At 36.5% G+C, this 17,829-nt stretch overlaps 3 protein-coding genes across 3 annotated transcripts in view; 1 reads left to right on the forward strand and 2 right to left on the reverse strand.

Annotated features, from left to right (window-relative positions):
* The window catches only part of LOC139936187 (uncharacterized), a 70,765-nt gene that overhangs the window by 34,556 nt on the left and 18,380 nt on the right, over nucleotides 1-17,829 (forward strand). The window lies entirely within an intron of this gene.
* On the reverse strand, nucleotides 257-6,854 carry LOC139936189 (uncharacterized). The gene is made up of 3 exons (XM_071930953.1): nucleotides 3,718-6,854; nucleotides 2,738-2,844; nucleotides 257-1,505 (listed from the first exon to the last, which is right to left on the reverse strand). The coding sequence occupies exons 1-3, from the start codon at nucleotides 5,099-5,101 to the stop codon at nucleotides 1,377-1,379; spliced, it is 1,620 nt and encodes a 539-aa protein (XP_071787054.1). The 5' UTR covers nucleotides 5,102-6,854; the 3' UTR covers nucleotides 257-1,376.
* LOC139936695 (uncharacterized) lies at nucleotides 7,750-17,699 on the reverse strand. Its single transcript, XM_071931569.1, has 4 exons — nucleotides 17,377-17,699; nucleotides 14,604-16,003; nucleotides 12,078-12,184; nucleotides 7,750-11,094 (listed from the first exon to the last, which is right to left on the reverse strand). Exons 2-4 carry the CDS (start codon nucleotides 15,970-15,972, stop codon nucleotides 10,969-10,971), a joined length of 1,602 nt encoding a protein of 533 aa, XP_071787670.1. The 5' UTR covers nucleotides 15,973-16,003; nucleotides 17,377-17,699; the 3' UTR covers nucleotides 7,750-10,968.

Consider the following 17,829-nt stretch of genomic DNA (forward strand, 5'->3'; position numbering starts at 1 on the left):
TCCTTTGGAAAAGGCGCTTTATAAATTCGGTTATTATTATTATTAGTTTATTTTTTTAAGTAACTAACAAAGATATCGCTTGTCACCCTAGCATTTTTCAGAAACAAAGAAATACCACCTGAATAAAAAAGGCCTCAACAAGTATTCACCAAAATATTGTAGTACTACTCTTTACATTTCATGAAAACGATTAACAATGTGTATTATAAATTAACAAAGAATAATACTAATACCGGGTACCCCATTAAGACTTTCTTTTGAAGTAAGACTTTAAGACTTAAGACTTTCTACAAAAGACACTAGAAATTTCTTTTTAAGACTTTCTACCTCAGACTTGAGTCTTTCTACCTAAGACTTTCTACTTAAGACTTTAGACTTTCTACCTTAGATTTAAGATTCAAGGCTTTCGACTTATGACATTAAGACTTTCTTTTTAAGACTTTCTACCTCAGACAGTTTTCCCGTTATTTGCTCCCGACTCCGATGTCCGATTGAGCCTAAATTTCCACAGGATTGTTATTTTATATATAAGTTGTGATACACGAAGTGTGGGCCTTGGACAATACTGTTTACCGAAAGGGTCCAATGGCTTTAAGACATTAAGACTTACGACTTTCTAATTGAGACATTAAGACTTTCTTTTCAAGACTTTATACTTTATACTTAAGACTTTCTACTTAATTCTACTTGAGACTTTAGACTTGGGGCTTTCTACTTAAGGCTTTATACTTAAGACATTAATACTTTCTTTTAAAGACTTTCTACAAAAGACTTTAAGACTTTCTACTTTTAAGACACTAGTACTTTGGACAATCTAGAGACTTGAGTTTGTACACAATCCTTCTCGTTACTTTCAAAGCCTATCATACTTGTCCATCACTACACTCCTACCCGAACACCACAATGATCTACTCAGTCACTTTTTGGAATATACATAACGAATTGGCACGATATCAAAGATCCTGTTCTAATGCTGCTTGTTATGTATGGAACAATCTTACTCCTAATTATTCACATTTGTCATTATGTTGATACATTGAAGTCCTTGTTGAAAACTCATTTGTTTAAGTTAGCCTTTTGTGATTGTTAATTCTTGTTTATGTTTGTCTATACACCAATTTACTTAGTTCCTAAAGAACAATTGCAATGAAAGTTGTTTGTAATCACTTCAAAGTTTACACACACATGTTGACCATCAGGCAAGCAATTGATCATAATGTGTGAAGTTTCAGATCAATGACCTCATCAGGGGTCTCGCGACGTGGTATTACAGGTCAACTTTTTGACGTAATGCTAATGCAAACTAAATATCATACAAAATGATTTTTGTAAAAGTGGATGGTCGGTTTTTGTTGTTGCTTGTATGCATTGTCACTCTAGGGCCATGCAAGATCAAGGTCCTTAGGAGAGTAACGGTCAAGGTAGCCAGCAAAACCTTCATCCCATTCTACTAGGACGCCCCAGTTGTTTCGCCTAATTACACCTTCACCGGGTGGGTCACCATCCTATAGAAGATTAAAATAAAGCAACAATTAGTTCTATATATTTATTGGTAATTGTAATAAGCCAAGTTCTATTCACTTTATTTCTAGAATTGCAGGCAAATCTTGTTTGCACATTTCCAGTTCTGCTGATACTTTCATTATACCAAGTAACCAACAAAAAGTAAACCCTTTTTGTGTGAATTTTAAATTGTGCTGAGGCTGCTTCTTCTGCCTGTTTTTGCTTGCTAATTTAGTAGTGATATTGAAACTTGTGTACATTTCACAGCTCTGTAAACAGAAAGTGCGGAATAAAGCAAACCTTATAAATTTCTTGGTATGTGCCTTGAGAGATGACGTAAAGATAATAAAGTAAAACGGTCCTCATAATGACTCTTAAAGGGACGCAGTGCCTCAACCTCGATCCTAGGGGTGATCGATCTTGCCGCGCCATTTTTTCCCAGCATGCCTTGCTCGATCATAACCCCTGGAAGTGAAACTCAACAATATCCAAATATAAGGGATATTACAATTAGTCCTGTGGTTGATCCATTCTGTGTTGGGCGTTAGTCGCGCACACACTGGATGCGCTGTGTGTAATAAAAGTCATAAACTTGCCTTGGCGTTCAGTGTTGCATGACAAAAAAAGTGATATGTACATCTTTATACGCACGCGTTTCGGCGTATAGAGCTTTTTGGAGACGCACGGTGTTTATATGATAGCCAATCAAAGAAATGGATCGGAGTTTCCCTCCCAGCGGTTAGAGACGTATAGGCAGAGCTAGCAGGTGGTACGGCCCGCTGCCCATGGTAGCGAGGTTGGCGTTGCCTTGGATCAGGCGAGTTGAAACCATTTGTTATGAAATGCGGGGTTGGAAAAATGTTTTAAAAGTAGAATATAACGATCCACACAAATATGCCTTGCATTTGGGTGCTTTCCCTTGTACGCTGTGAACTAAAACGGCACGCCATTGACTCCACAAAATGGCTGACCGTGCTAGTTTGCAAAATAAAAGGAAATCCGTGCAATTTTGAGGCATATCTGTGTGGATCATTATATTATACTTTTAAAATATCTTTCCAACTGTATACATTTCATAACAAATGGTTTCAAACGCTTTTCATAGACCAACTTGCCCTATCCAAGGCAACGTGTCCCTTTAATGACGGCAATCGACTGGAATTGACCTGCGTTTTGCACTTTGCAAATGATGTTTTTAGATAATTTAATGTTCCTCAACTTAGTTTGTTCCTACCTGAGCACCCCAATGCCACTTCTTTCCTCGTACCACACATGTGCCAACTTTCATCCTATCTGAAACCTCAGAGTCAGTCATGTTTCGTTTTTGTCCAAACATGAGATCTAATTTGAGAACAAGGGAAATGTGTGTTTACTGTTTGTTCTTTATTGACCAAAGATAATAAAAGCTTAACTTTAGAAAAAGTCAATTTTGATTATATAGCTGGCCGGTATGCTTTTTGGAATGAGAAGCCCCTTTGGTGCACAGATCAATTTTATTGTAAAAAAACACACAAAAAACCATGTTCATCCATGTTTTTCTCGAAAGTTTTCAACAGCACCCCCATTGAACGTTTCATCAAATGAAATGAGGGTGGTGTATATTGGTGTTGTAGTTTTGAACATGTTTTGGTGGTCTCTAGGAACCACCTTGTGCACCAAAGAGCTAATTTGTTGAATATCAATTAAAAATGTGCGTCCTTTCTAAAGAATTTTTCATTATTGGACAGATTTAAACGCTTAACTTAAAGGCACTGGACACTATTGGTAGTTGTCAAAGACTAGTATTCTCAGTTGGTGTATCTCAATAGACATGTTATGCAAAGAATAACAAACCTGTGAAAAATTGAGCTCAATTGGTCGTTGAAGTTGCGAGATAATAATGGAAGAAAAAACACCCTTGTCACACGAAGTTGTGTGCTTTCAGATGCTTGATTTCAGGACCTCACAGTGGTCTCAAAATAAAATTTGTGGAAAATTACTTTTTTTCTCGAAAACTACCTTACTTCAGAGGGAGCTGTTTTTCACAATGTTTCATACTATCATCAGCTCCGCATAGCTCGTTACCAACAAGTAAGTTTTTATGCTAACAATTGGTTTGAGTGGTTACAATTAGTGTCCACTGCCTTTAAGACAAAGTTTACATATCATGTAGGTTTGTAAACTGGTACGCAAAATTAGCTCAAAAATTTGCACATAGTTGATCAATTTACTCACAGATTTCCTCATCAGTGAAGTCTGAACTTTCTTTGAAATCTTTAAAATTCAGGCAGACACATCCAGTTGGGTAGCCAACATCCAGTGCATCTTGTAAGTCTCGCATAAGACTCTGTTGCATTTTCAGAAGATCAATTTCCTGGACTTCTTTCTTGTCATTGTTCACCTTTTCCAGCTGTTGCTTTATCTTTTTTTCATTTATACAGTTGCTAGCCATAATTTTTTTGAATTCTTTGCCCTTTTCATAGCAGAATCTTGTCACTTTGTCTTTAAGTTTTTGTTCCTCTTTACGGAGTTCAGCAACTTTTCTGTCTGCATCATCAGTGATAATTTTGTGCTTTTGCTTTATCCTTTCTTGGTGTTCAGTGGATAACATGTCAAGAAGTTCTCTTTTATTAGAAAACTTTTGTAGGCACTTCTCAACATCTTTGACACGATCATTAATGTTGTCATTGCTTGATTCTATGGCTTGTGATAAACCAACAACTTTGTGGTCAGGGTTTCGATGATCCTGGGTGCATGAAGCACATATCATTATGAAGCAACGTTGGCAGTAGAAAATCTTGTTCTGGTTGGGGTGTGTTCCACATTTTGGTACATTCGTGAGAAGCTGATAGTTCTTTTTGAAACTTGCTTTGCCAGAGCGTAGATGGTCAATAGAAGCTTTTTCATGGCTTTTTGTTCTTTTGCTACGCTGGTGCGCATTGTCACAAACCTCGCAAAGAAATTCCTGACAATCAAGGCAGTAGCTGACAGCTTCATCTTCCTCATCGCAATCTTGACAATTAATCTTAGTCTGAAGACGGCTGACAAGCTGCTGTTGTTCGACAATAGTTTCCATCAAGTTAAATAAGAAAAGACTCTGGGAAAGGTCATCAATTCCCTCCTCATTTAAATTTGTTTCTTTTCTGCAGATGGGACATATAATGTTTTCTTCAAGAGCACTGGCTATCCTCATTTCTTCAAGACAGTTTTGGCAGAAGTTGTGTTTACAAGTCAGAGTTTTGGGGTTGATATACTGCGAGTAGCAAATCGGGCATTCCAGCTGCGCTTTGCTGATATTCTCTAATACAGTTTGACCACTAAGACCATGATGCTCAACAAGCCGCTCTTGTTCAGCAATAGTTTCCATCAAGTTAATTAAGGAAAAGCTCGTTGTGAGGTCGTCAATTCCTGCCTCTGGTGAAGACGTTTCTGTCCCACAGACGGGACATGAAATGCTTTTTGTTGGATGGGCTTCCATCATTTCTTCTAGACAGTGTTGGCAGAAGTTGTGTTCGCAAGTCAGAGTTTTGGGGTTTTTGTACTGCGAGTAGCAAATCGAGCATTCCAGCTGCGCTTTTCTGATATTATCCAACACGGTTACACCTCTTACCTCATCCATTTTTGTTCCAGTGTCTCACAAGTATTGCAGTAAGAATTGATAGCTGAAATGCTAACTTCTACTGCAGTTATCAATGCTGCTCAAATGATAAAATGTACAAAATACGGTTGATGCTCTGATCATAACAATCTTGAAATATTGGTTGCTCACAGCAAATATGTCCAAATATCTGTAGCAGCAGTCAATAAAAAATTTTTTGCAAATCCTTTGTAGTGAACACAGAAAGATCTTTAAGGTTGAATCAGAAATAGGCCTACAAATTACTCTGATATTGTAATACAGTTGCCATCTACCAGTGATCACCATGTAATAACAGCAGTAGAGTCAAGACCAGAATCGAGTGGCTAAAAAATGTACATCATGTGACATTGATCTTCATAATTTGTATGACGTCATTAGACTTGCATTATACATTTATGGATTATTTTCATTATGTGAAATATGTGTCCTTGACAGCAAGTAATTATCATTGTCTGTAGGTTATAGAATATTATACACATTCATTAAATGTCTCAAGTCTAATTTGCATATGGATCAAAAAATGTCTCTTCTATAGTAATTTTTCGAACTGGTGGCTGTCAGTTTTTGAGCTCATTTGGTTGAGTTCAACCTGTATGAGTGATGCAGCCAAGAGGTAGAAGCTCATTTTTGCAACCACTAATTCCATGGAGTAATATTTGTTGTTGGCCAAAACATTGTGTTTACACAAGACTCTTTGTGTATGTTTTAATTAGTAGAACTTTATTGAATGTATTCAACACTTGATGACCTCATTGTTATTTTCGAATAATAATGTTTTTTCTAACATGGTTCTCCTGAAGACGAGCAGAGTACATGATACTGTTCGAAATTTCAAGACCAAACCAGCTCTTTTCAGAGCCAACACTCCCTCAAAAGAGATTTTACACATAGTTGTACCCACAAGTCTACTGTTCATATATGCTTATATGTGAATTTCAGAGATGCTTTGCATTTTTTTTTTCTTATTGGATAATTGGAAGTAGAAGTTAGAAATAAATAAGTAAATCAAATCGAAATGTACAAACAAATTGTTTTCTGGGGTACACCAAAGAAATTAAGGGCACTATAGATTGGTACCTACTCAAAATAATTATTAGCATAAAACCTTATTTGGTAACAAGTAATGGGGAGCTGTTGATAGTATAAAACACTATGAGAAATAGTGTCCACTGTCTTTAAGGGCCATACTTGCTGGGATAAAATCAGATCAGACACTTCTCCACGTCTCAGACCAGAATAATCCTACCGGGGTTGAATTGGTACTGGCTGGCTACAGAAGCTGCTAAAACAGTGTTTGAATATAAATGAATAGATGAGATCAACTCTGAAACAACCACTTTTTTTTAAACCAAAATTTTCCGTGCACATCACCTAGAATACAATTGGTACTGATAGTGTTCACCTACATGTACCACAAGTGAAGTAGTCACTATGACCTATTGCTGTAGGTAGCAGTAGAGTCTAGCTGAATAAAGAATGAACTATGTTAAGGAGAATGGACGAGAAAGTGTACATGTAGATTCGTGAATAGAATGTACGAACCAGTCTATAGAGTCTACTCTCTGACTTTGGTCAGCTAACAATAAATTGTGTTACCAAAGTGATTTTTCTTAGCTGGAAAATGCTATTGTTATTTGAAAGATGACATATATTCAGCTATGTTTTGCTGCACTTCATGCTATATCTTTAGTTTGGAAAGACAGTAACTTTCAAGTTGAACATATTTACTTAAAGTCACCTGGAAGTGGTATTTTGTCAAAATAAAGCTTTTGTCACTAAAATATGTGTTTTGATGAGTGGAATATGAATAAACAATTAACTAAGGTTTAAAAAAATTAGTTTCCATGTTATTTACAAATTTGAAAAAAGCCAGACGCGAGAGGGCGCTGTTTGTGACGTCAATCAAGGCGCGATGAATCGCATGCAGTGCCAACACTAACATGCCCTCAAAGTTGAAACAATACCTGATTTTTTTCACGTTAGGCAAATGCTCTTTTAGGTTCGTTACGTCTTTCAGGTACCTTCTTCGACTTCCCCACTAGCTGAAAAAATGTTGGGATGCCGTCATGTTTTAGAAAAGAACTTGTCTATTCATGTCAAAATGTGTAGTGTATTCCGGATTCTCGAAGCACAAGGGCTCAAAGTGTTTGCTGCACGGCTCTGGAAAAGACGTCGGACCGGACCACTCTGCAAACTGAGCCCATCTTTAGTTGTTTTGCTGCATCCAGTAGCAATATACCTGATCGACATTGCCGGAAAAATGCAAGAAAAACCTTTTTCGAAATGTACAAACTCAGGACTAGGACTTGAACGTACTTGCACGTACGTGTGTTCGATGTTTGATCGAGGCAAAGTCTGCCTCGATTGACGTCACAAAAACTAGTGTTGAAGTGTCCTTGTAATTAAAGTGGCAAAAGTTATGAAGATGCTATTAAGGCTGTTAATGTGTGGCCAGCGTCAACTTTAAGAAAATACCAATGATGGCATAATATATTGTATTGTATTGTATTATGTTTTTGTATTGTATTATGTTTTATTCCAAACTGGAACACACCCCATAACCCTGGGGAGGGTAACAATATTATAAAAACAAAATACATTGAATGAATAAGTCATACGGAAAAGAATTTAACTTAGAACAAAAACAAATAATCACATAGTTTGATTTTCTTTTAAAGCAGGAAATAAAAAGACTTACTTGGCAACGCAAATGATAATAGCTTCATCGGGAGTGTCCATCAAAAACTTAAACCTGTCTTCCCTGCCAAGAGTTTCAGAGCCTTTGTAATGATCAATAATATAAGCCAACATAATGTTCCTAAGGTCGTTGTATAAGGGGCAATCAAGAAGAAAAAGAATTTCTGTTTCAACATCAATATAAAAGAGCGCCGTCTAGTGCAGGTTGAAAACTGTTAAAAATGTATTTTGAGAAGGTATGAGTGGAAAAGCTTTTTGTAATCACTTTCAAAGTGATACACATCATGATCATATGTAATCGGGGGTCATGTGAAGTGTCATTTGAGTTGCGCTTTTTGTCGTAAATCTCTAAAACTATGGTTTGATTAGGTTGAAATTTGGCAATTTTTTTCAATTTGTTCCCCTTCAAAACATAAAATGCTAACGGAAAATGCTATAATCCAAATTCTTTTCTAAACAGGCTTGATACATCATAACTATTTTTAAAACAAATTAGTATCATCATTTGTCAGGTAATATTACTTTAAACGTATATTTGTACAAGATATAATAGACATTGAATTTGATCTCACAAGGCATTATTTATTTTATGATTAACTTGATTGCGTACACACTGTAAGACTTTCATATCAACAATGAGTAATTTGAAAATGTTATTGGAGAAACAGATATTAGCATTTTTAATAACAATAAAATCTAAATATCAATGAGGGACAGCCCCCTCCCCCCCCCCAAGTTACGAGCCTGCACAGAGTCTGTAACACCACCGAACACCCGTATCAGAAACAGGTGCGCCAGAGTCGCGTCGAATCAAATAGATAAGGAGCAACTCTAGGTAGACCCAAATCAATTTTGGTTTCATACAGGTGAACAATACATAACATTTACATTGGTTCGGTTCATGACAAGATCGACGTCTGGAACCAAGGCCCTCCAGAGTCGATCCGAACGACTGCACGACAGTCGGTCTTTCGACTTCTAGCGTGTACAGTCGTTCCTATCTGTTTCAGACGTCAACATTTTCAGGTACTTAATTCAGAATTTTCACTCTACGAACCAACTTCTTTGAACTATCCCTAAAACAAACACTTCCAACGGTGTTCGTGCTTTTTCTGTTTCCGCACCCACACTCTGGAACTCTCTTCCTTTACATATCCGAGGTACAACGTCTCTGGACATTTTCAAAACACTGCTAAAAACCCACCTATTCAAAATTTCTTATGATTGACTTTCTGTCTGTTTTTAACCATTTATTTTTGCCAACACGTTTATGTAATTCAACATTTTTATTCAATGTACAACTGTACTCTTATTTCTTTCCAAGCTACGTAATTATTTTTGTTTTTTTGTTACTCTCTCTGTTTTGTTGTTGTTTTTATGAGCCTCGGAATGAGTTTAGTCTTAGCCAGATGCCGCTTTATAAGTTTTAATTGTTATTATTATTATTAGAGTTATTATAACAGTGACACATTGTGCATGTGGCATGATATTTTGACTGTTCATCTTATTCTGATAAGCATTTTTTATTAAATGTGCTCATAATTCAGAAAAGGTAAAGGCAAAGTATACCTTTGAATTTTGGAACCATTTGATTATTTGAATTCCATGTAAATTTAGATAAAAACAAAAAAACTAATGTATAGAATTTTTTTTTTTAAAGGTGGTAGCGTTTTTACAATAACAAGAAAGTCTGGAGTGGTAATTTCCATGCGGGAAGAATAACCCATGATAGGAATGTACAATCTGAGAATGATTCATGCATGAAACATTTCTTAGATTGATAAATCTTTGAATCCGTGTATCAAAAACTACGTTTCTAGAAAGGAAATTGTTTCACAAAATGAATGTGATATATTATTAACAGCTGCAGTGCCTCTTTCCAAGTTAGTTTTTATGATCATTATTATTGAAGTAATTACCAAAGGTAAATGCTTTTGTCAGAAAAAATTGAAATAATTGACAGACTGTCCACTGTTTTTCAGTTACAAAGAAAACCACCTAAATAAAAAGACTTACACAAGTATTTAACAAAATTGAGAACTATTCTTAACATTTCATATAATAATTAAAGGAACGTTACAGAATTGGTAAGAAACAAAAATCAAGAAGATCACAGATTTACATAAAACTTATGCAGTCTAATGATACTGATAGTAGAAACATCCCTTGAAATATTTCTGTCTTAAATGTCATATTTGATGAGAAATAAATAATCTAACTTCACGTTTGGAGTTTATCGCTCAGTGAGCGTTTTATTCATTTTTATTTCGGCATCGATGCAATGCAAAATTTGTAATCGGTTTTTCACTGGTCTCTCGTGACCCAGATGGCCGATCAATCTCAAACTTCTACAGGTTTGTCAGTTTATGTATGGTGGATGACATAAAGGGCTTACACTGCCAGCAATTCTGTAATGTTCCTTTAAAACAATGCATTCACAGATTTCAAGCTAAAACTTAGACCCAATTTAAACTTTCTACTTAAGACTTAATACTTTCTACTAAATACTTTAAGAGTTTCCACTTTAAAAGACTTAATACTTTTTACTTGAGACTTAAGGTTTTCAACTTAAATCTTTAAGACTTTCTACCTAATACAAGACGTTCTACTTTTATTAAGACAGTAGTACATTGGATAATTGAGAGGTTTGACATTTTACTATGGAATTGATTTAATTATTTGTTAAGAAATCCAAATGGTTTTTTAAAATCATTTTTAACATAATGGTTTATTTTTAGACATTTTCAAATTGCCATTCCAGAATCTACTAATTTTAAACTTACAAATTGACATCAATGTTAAATCATACTACAAATTAAAATCATGAAATATGGTTTTCGTAAAAGTGGCATTAAAATTTGTTAATGATAACATCAAAGTCAAATATCAAATGTATAGTGAACTAATCTTCCAACAAGGTACTCAAGGCGCTAGGTATACAATTTTACAGAAAGATAGGACCCCAATTATGTAGCAACGTTTAAGGGTTTACAAGGTGCTACAGCGCATTTAGCAGCCACATCCAGGAACACCGGGGCGAACCCCATCTCTTTTTGAGAAGTGCAATGGGTTCTTTTTTACATGCGTTACACTACACTTGAGACCAACGGCTTGAGAGCCCATCTGAATCTCACTGTTGATTGTCACTGTTATGGCCATGCAAGATCAAGAATGCCAGGATCATAACGGTCTCTGTTATCTTCATCCCAACGAACGTAAACTTGATACATGGAGTCGTATTGCACAATAATACCTTCGCCAGGTGGGCTACTGTCCTAGAAAAATTAAATAAAGCAACATTTAGTTTGATATTGATTGATATTTGTTTTTATCCAAGTTCTATTTATATTATTTCTAAATAAAAATGGGGTAGAACAAAGACAAATTTACTAGAGTGGGATATGAATCGACTGACGACTACAGTGTGTATATTCGGATTAACATGCCGGTGCTCTTTAAACTGAGCTATTGACAATCCCGGCCAAAATGCTTGGGCTATGTAAAACAAAAAATGGATAGGGTTGGCATAGACTTGATTCAAGTCCCATTCTCGTGTGACAGGTCCCTAAGCTATTACCTCAACTTACTATGAAACAACCTGTAGCATACAGTACAGTGCGCACTCGCTAAATGTGGTCCCGAGAATGGGACTTGACGAGGTTGTTTCTTTATCTGCACGTTATTGGAAAATCTCCCCAAATGGGAAGATGTACAAAACCAATGGGAGCGTGGAAGCGCTGCCCTGCCGGTAAAATATTCATTATACTCTGTGACTGTACGCGGCACGCACGTGGGGAGGGTAAACTCATTAGCAGGGAAAGGGGTGTCGGTGTTATAAGTCGTTATATTGCACTTCCCAAAATTCAAATCAGGCCCAACCTCAATGTTTTGAAAAACTAAAAACACTTCTGCTGCTGACGGCCTGCGTACAAATGACAATACTTTGACGTCATGCGTGGGAGTTTGCTTTGTTATACCTCTACGCTGCAAAAAAAGCAGCTATACGAATTGGAGCTCCCACTTATGACGTTATAGAGCTTTTTGCGAACCTTTCGGATAAGCACTGGATATATTCGATATGATTGTTTTTATTACCCAGTCAAAATCTATTTATAGTCATATGACTCGATTTCCTTTGAAATCATTTCAAATGAAATTCAGCAAAGATCACGACTTGCCATTTTCGCTTTGTTTAACTTTCTGTCTGTCCATCAATTTTTCGATTGATCAAAAGTCCCTTAACGTAACTTTTTCCTACCTGAGGACACCAGTGCCACTTCTTTCTTCGTACCACCCTTGTGCCAACTTTCATCCTATCTAAAACCTCGGAGTCAGTCATATTCCTCCATTCCCTAAACATCAGATCTATTTTGAGAACAATGGAATTTTATCAGCTTTTAAGCTAAAACTTAACTAAAACAGCGAAGCTGACATGGCGAGCTGCCCATCACCAGATAGAACCAATGACTGACAGAAATTTAACCTATCATTTGATCAACTGATGGTCAAAGGGGTGGGGACGTTGACAAGTATGTTATGACATTTAAGGTTTTCATTGCTTTAGCTCATTCAACTGGAACCAGTGATCTTTGAGTTTTATCTTTTCATATTATATACATCTAAGCAGCAATATTTTATTAAAACTTTGCACTCTTCAGTGATGCACTCATTTAAGTTTTATCGTTTCATAGGGATCTTTTTGTAAAAAGTAATATTTGATTAAGGTTTCAAGTTAGTAGGCCTACATCATGGAAATAAGTAGTTATGCCTATTCAATTTGTTCATTGTTTTAGCTCATTCAACCGGACCAGTGATTAATTCTTTTAGTTTTATCTCTTCATATAAATCTACATGTAAGAAGCAATATTTGACTTAAATTTCAAGTCAGAACATCACTGCAATCAGGAGTTATGACCATTTAAGGTTTTCATTGTTTCAGCTCATTCAACTGTAACCAGTGATGCATAAAGAGAGGTTTATCTTTTCTTATGAATCTATGTAAAAAGCAATAGTTTGAAGTCAGTTCATCATTGAAATAAGGAGTTATATCTATGAAAATGTTTCATTGTTTTAGATCATTCAACTGAAACCAGTGATTAAGTCTTTGAGTTTTAAGTTAGTAGGCCTACATCTAGCTGCCGGGCAACCTCGGTAGTCTAGTTGGTAAGACACTGCTCTAGAATTGCAAGGGTCATGGGTTCGAATCCCACCCGAGTAACATGCCTGTGATATTTTTTCACAGGACTCGGGAAGTACTGAGTATACAGTGCTAACACACATCGGTGTATGGGTAAAAACCAAAATTAATATTCTTTATCCCCGATGCAAATTTAACATCTATTATATCGTTGCGGTACCCGCTGCCAAAACATAGGATTCAAACTGCCTCTAGCTGCCGGGCAACCTCGGTTGTCTAGTTGGTAAGACACTACTTTAGAATTGCAAGGGTCGTGGGTTCGAATCCCACCCGAGTAACATGCCTGTGATATTTTTTCACAGGACTCGGGAAGTACTGAGTATACAGTGCTAACACACATCGGTGTATGGGTAAAAACCAAAATTAATATTCTTTATCCCCGATGCAAATTTAACATCTATTATATCGTTGCGGTACCCGCTGCCAAAACATAGGATTCGAACTGCTCTAGCTGCCGGGCAACCTCGGTAGTCTAGTTGGTAAGACACTGCTCTAGAATTGCAAGGGTCATGGGTTCGAATCCCACCCGAGTAACATGCCTGTGATATTTTTTCACAGGACTCGGGAAGTACTGAGTATACAGTGCTAACACACATCGGTGTATGGGTAAAAACCAAAATTAATATTCTTTATCCCCGATGCAAATTTAACATCTATTATATCTTTGAGTTTTGTTTTTTCATATGAATCTACATGTAAGAAGCAATGTTTTACTTAAGTTTCAAGTCAGTACATCATTGCAATAAGGAGTTATGACCATTTAATAGTTTTCATTGTTTCAGCTCATTCAACTGGAACCAGTGACAAAGAGTTTTTTTTTTTTTTAACAAATTATTTCAAAACTTTAAGATTTTAATTTGAGTTTGTTTCTTTTAATTCTTGTTTGAGCCTGAACAAAAAAAATTCTTTCACATTTTTGTTATTCCAAAATATAAAATATAAAAAACATTATTCCAAAAAACCTTAACATTTTTTTATTCCAAAAACTTCAACATTATTTGAAAAGTACATAGCTGAAAATTATTAAAAATGACTGGCAATTGTGTATAACAATCTCACTTTGGCTTGTACATACCAAAAACAACTCAACTCAAAGACTTCAATTTAAACCAAAAACTTTAACATTTCCAAAAACTTTAGCACGACGGACAGGCAGGCGGACGGACGGACGGACGCTGAACGGAAATTGGTATTCATAGGCTCGCACTGCTCTGCAGCTCACCAAAACAGGTTATAGTTAAAGTTAAAAACTTTAAGTTAAAAAAGTTAACATCGATTATATAGCAGGCCTGTATGCTTTGTCTTTGAAAGGGCAAGGGCGCCAAGGCATTTTCTTCTTGACAAAAGAATATGAGGAAATTGCCAATTTTAACTAAAACATATTTCAAGGGCACCAAGGCAATGACAAGGGGTTATGGAGGCAATCACCTTCGTTGCCTCCGTGAAGTATGAGGCCTGATAGAGAACTGAATACACTAACACATGGATGTACATGTGCACATACATGTAGATTAATTTTGAAAAGTTTTTTATAAAGAAGATGAGATTTTCATTCAAAAATGTGCTATGACTGATAAATATACTCACAGATTTCTTCATCGGTAAAGTCTGAACTTTTTTTGAAATTTAGACAGACACATCCAGACGTATAGCTAATAGCTTCTGTTATGTCTTGCACAACACTCTTTTGGAATTCCAAAAGATCAAAGTCATGGACTTGCTTTCTGTCATTTTTCACCTTTTCCAGCTGTATCTTTAACTCTTCTTCTTTTTTACTATTGCGGGCCTTAACTTCTTGAAATTCTTTGCCCTTTTTGTAACAGAATCGTGTCACTTTGTCTTTAAGCTTTTGTTCCTCTCTATGGACATCAGCAACTATTCCGTTTGCCGCATCAGTGATAATTTTGTGCTTTTGCTTTATCCTTTCTTGGTGTTCAGTGGATAACATGTCAAGAAGTTCTCTTTTATTAGAAAACTTTTGTAGGCACTCCTCTCCTCTTCTGATGTGTTGATTAATGATATTGTTGATTGGTTCAATGGCTTGTGATAAACCAAAGACTTTATGGTCCGGGATCCGATGATCCTGGGTGCATGAAGCACATACCATTAGGGAACAAGTTTTGCAGTAAAAAATCTTGTTCTGGTTGGTGTGTGTTTCACATTTTGGTACATTCGTGAGAAGCTGAGAGTTCTTTTTAAAACTTGCTTTGCCAGAGCGTAGATGGTCGATTGAAGCTTTTTCATGACCTTTTGTTCTTTTGCTGCGTTGGTGCGCATTGTCGCAAACCTCGCAAAGAAATTCCTGACAATCAAGGCAGTAGCTGACAGATTCATCCTCAACATCGCAATCTTGACAATTTATCTTAGTCTTAAGACGTCTGACAAGGTCCTCTTGTTCGGCAATAGTTTCCATCAAGTTAATTAAGGAAAGACTCTTCGGGAGGTCATCAATTCCCTCCTCATTTAAATTTGTTTCTTTTCTGCAGATGGGACATATAATGTTTTCTTCAAGAGCACTGGCTATCCTCATTTGTTCAAGACAGTTTTGGCAGAAGTTGTGTTTACAAGTCAGAGTTTTGGGGTTGATATACTGCGAGTAGCAAATCGGGCATTCCAGCTGCGCTTTGCTGATATTATCTAATATGGTTTGACCACTAAGACCATGATGCTCAACAAGCCGCTCTTGTTCAGCAATAGTTTCCATCAAGTTAATTAAGGAAAAGCTCGTTGTGAGGTCGTCAATTCCTGCCTCTGGTGAAGACGTTTCTCTCCTGCAGACTGGACATGAAATGCTTTTTGTTGGATGGCCTTCCATCATTTCTTCTAGACAGTGTTGGCAGAAGTTGTGTCCGCAAGTCAGGGTCTTGGGGTTGATGTACTGGGAGTAGCAAATCAGGCATTGCAACTGCGTTTTTCTGATATTATCCAACATGGGTACACCGCTTACCTCTTCCATTTTTCTTGCGGTTTCTTCCAAGTATCTTGCACTGAAATTGATTTATAAAAAGCTCAAAATAAACCATTATAACTTAAATTAACTATGTGGGATTTGAGGTATTGCATGGTGAGGTATCAATGATATAGTTTGCAGTAAACACCATGGCCCAACTTAATAGAGCTTTTTAATGGCCGATTCTATGCTGACTGCGCGATTTCCATTCATAGCGCTGCTTACCGTAAGCACACAAAAAGGCATACTAACCTTCCGGTGCTTACTGCATGAAGATTAATAACGTAACAGACATAAAAATACAAATCCATGGTGAACATGTATGATTGTCGCCTAGTTATCTTGCTAATAACCTGTGAAATATGTCAACACCTTGACAAATTTTTGAACGAAAGTGTAATGTTGTCGCATTAGCGTCGCTCGTTTAAGAATGAACCGTCTTTAAAAGTAGAAGAGTTTAGTTCGTGGCTGATAAAAACAGAACTAGTAGATAATCTAAGTTGTCTCTTAAGTTAAAGGAACACGTTGCCTTGGATCGGACGAGTTGGTCACTAAAAAGCGTTTGAAACCGTTTGTTATGAAATATATATGGTTAGAAAGATTTTTTAAAAGTAGAATATAATGATCCACACAAGTATCACTAAAAATTGCACGGTTTTCTCTTTACGTCACGAACTATCACGGTCGGCCATTTATGGGAGTCAAAATTTTGACTCCCATAAATGGCCGACCGTGTTATTGGACGAGGTAAAAAGGAAACCACGCAATTTCGAGGCATATTTGTAGATCATTGTATTCTACTTTTACATCATCTTTCTAACCATATGCATTTTATAACAAACAGTTACAAAGCGCTTTTCAAAGACCAACTCGACCGATCCAAGGCAACGTGTTCCTGTAAAGGCACTGGACACCTTGGTAATTGTCAAAGACCAGTATTCTCACTTGATCTATCCAAAAGTGTGCAGAAAATAACACTGGACAGTTTGGTAATTGTAAATAAAATAACACTGAGCACCTTTGGTAATTGTCAAAGACCAGTATTCTCACTTGGTGTATTCCAACATATGCATACAAGAACATATCTGTGAAAATTTGGACTCAAATTGGTCATCGAAGTTGCAGGAGAATAATGAAAGATAAAAACACCCTTTGTTACGCTTTCAGATGCTCCTAATAAAAGGCTTCAGTCATGAAGTATTTTATTGTTTTGAGTAAGAAATTACCTCTTACTTAAAAACACTATTACTTCAGAGGGAGCTGTTTCTCACAATGTTCTAACAATAGTTCTATACTATTAACATCTCTCCATTGCTCAGCACCAAGTGCGTTTTTATGCTAACAATTATTTTGAGTAAAAGATCTTATTTCATGCATGTCTTGTGTGAAATACCTTGCTTGTCAACTCACCCAATCCTGTAGTTTGTTCCAGTACCCCTTTGGTGCGGCCTACTGTGTCACCCACAACTCCTGACGTGGCACAATCCCAAAAATGGTTTCAAAATATACAGATATAAGTGATAAAGACATGAACAATGATGTTGATAATAAGACGCTTGGATGGAGTTGTTGGAGTGGTAGAGAGGAAAATTCCCTGTTTTGGGGAGTCCAAAAAAATATCTCAGAGTGTGATAGCTTTTTCAACTCTCAATGAAGTAGTCGTAGAACACAACTCAATACTCCACTAACACTAATGTGTCATGAGCATCCTTGGTAAAAAGAACTGTACACTGTACAAAATACATCCTTATGTTCTGCCCCAACTTGACATACGGAACGGCTAGACCGGACAGGGTTCACAAAGGTTAGAGTTTCTATGGCATGCCTGATGGTGCAAACAGAGTTAACTTTATACAAGCCAGT

Source organism: Asterias amurensis, chromosome 4 (genome assembly GCF_032118995.1).
Source record: "Asterias amurensis chromosome 4, ASM3211899v1".
NCBI lineage: Eukaryota > Metazoa > Echinodermata > Asteroidea > Forcipulatida > Asteriidae > Asterias > Asterias amurensis.

What these genes read in the sequence shown, in the direction of transcription:
- LOC139936695 (XM_071931569.1), bottom strand. Translation starts at nt 15,972, where the DNA reads ATGGAAGAGGTAAGCGGTGTACCCATGTTGGATAATATCAGAAAAACG. An exon ending in CTTTACCGATGAAGAAATCT is followed by an intron (nt 12,185 to 14,603) that starts GTGAGTATATTT and finishes TTCTCAAAATAG; the next exon opens with ATCTGATGTTTAGGGAATGG. An exon ending in AGTGGCACTGGTGTCCTCAG is followed by an intron (nt 11,095 to 12,077) that starts GTAGGAAAAAGT and finishes TAATTTTTCTAG; the next exon opens with GACAGTAGCCCACCTGGCGA.
- LOC139936189 (XM_071930953.1), bottom strand. Translation starts at nt 5,101, where the DNA reads ATGGATGAGGTAAGAGGTGTAACCGTGTTGGATAATATCAGAAAAGCG. An exon ending in CTTCACTGATGAGGAAATCT is followed by an intron (nt 2,845 to 3,717) that starts GTGAGTAAATTG and finishes TTCTCAAATTAG; the next exon opens with ATCTCATGTTTGGACAAAAA. An exon ending in AGTGGCATTGGGGTGCTCAG is followed by an intron (nt 1,506 to 2,737) that starts GTAGGAACAAAC and finishes AATCTTCTATAG; the next exon opens with GATGGTGACCCACCCGGTGA.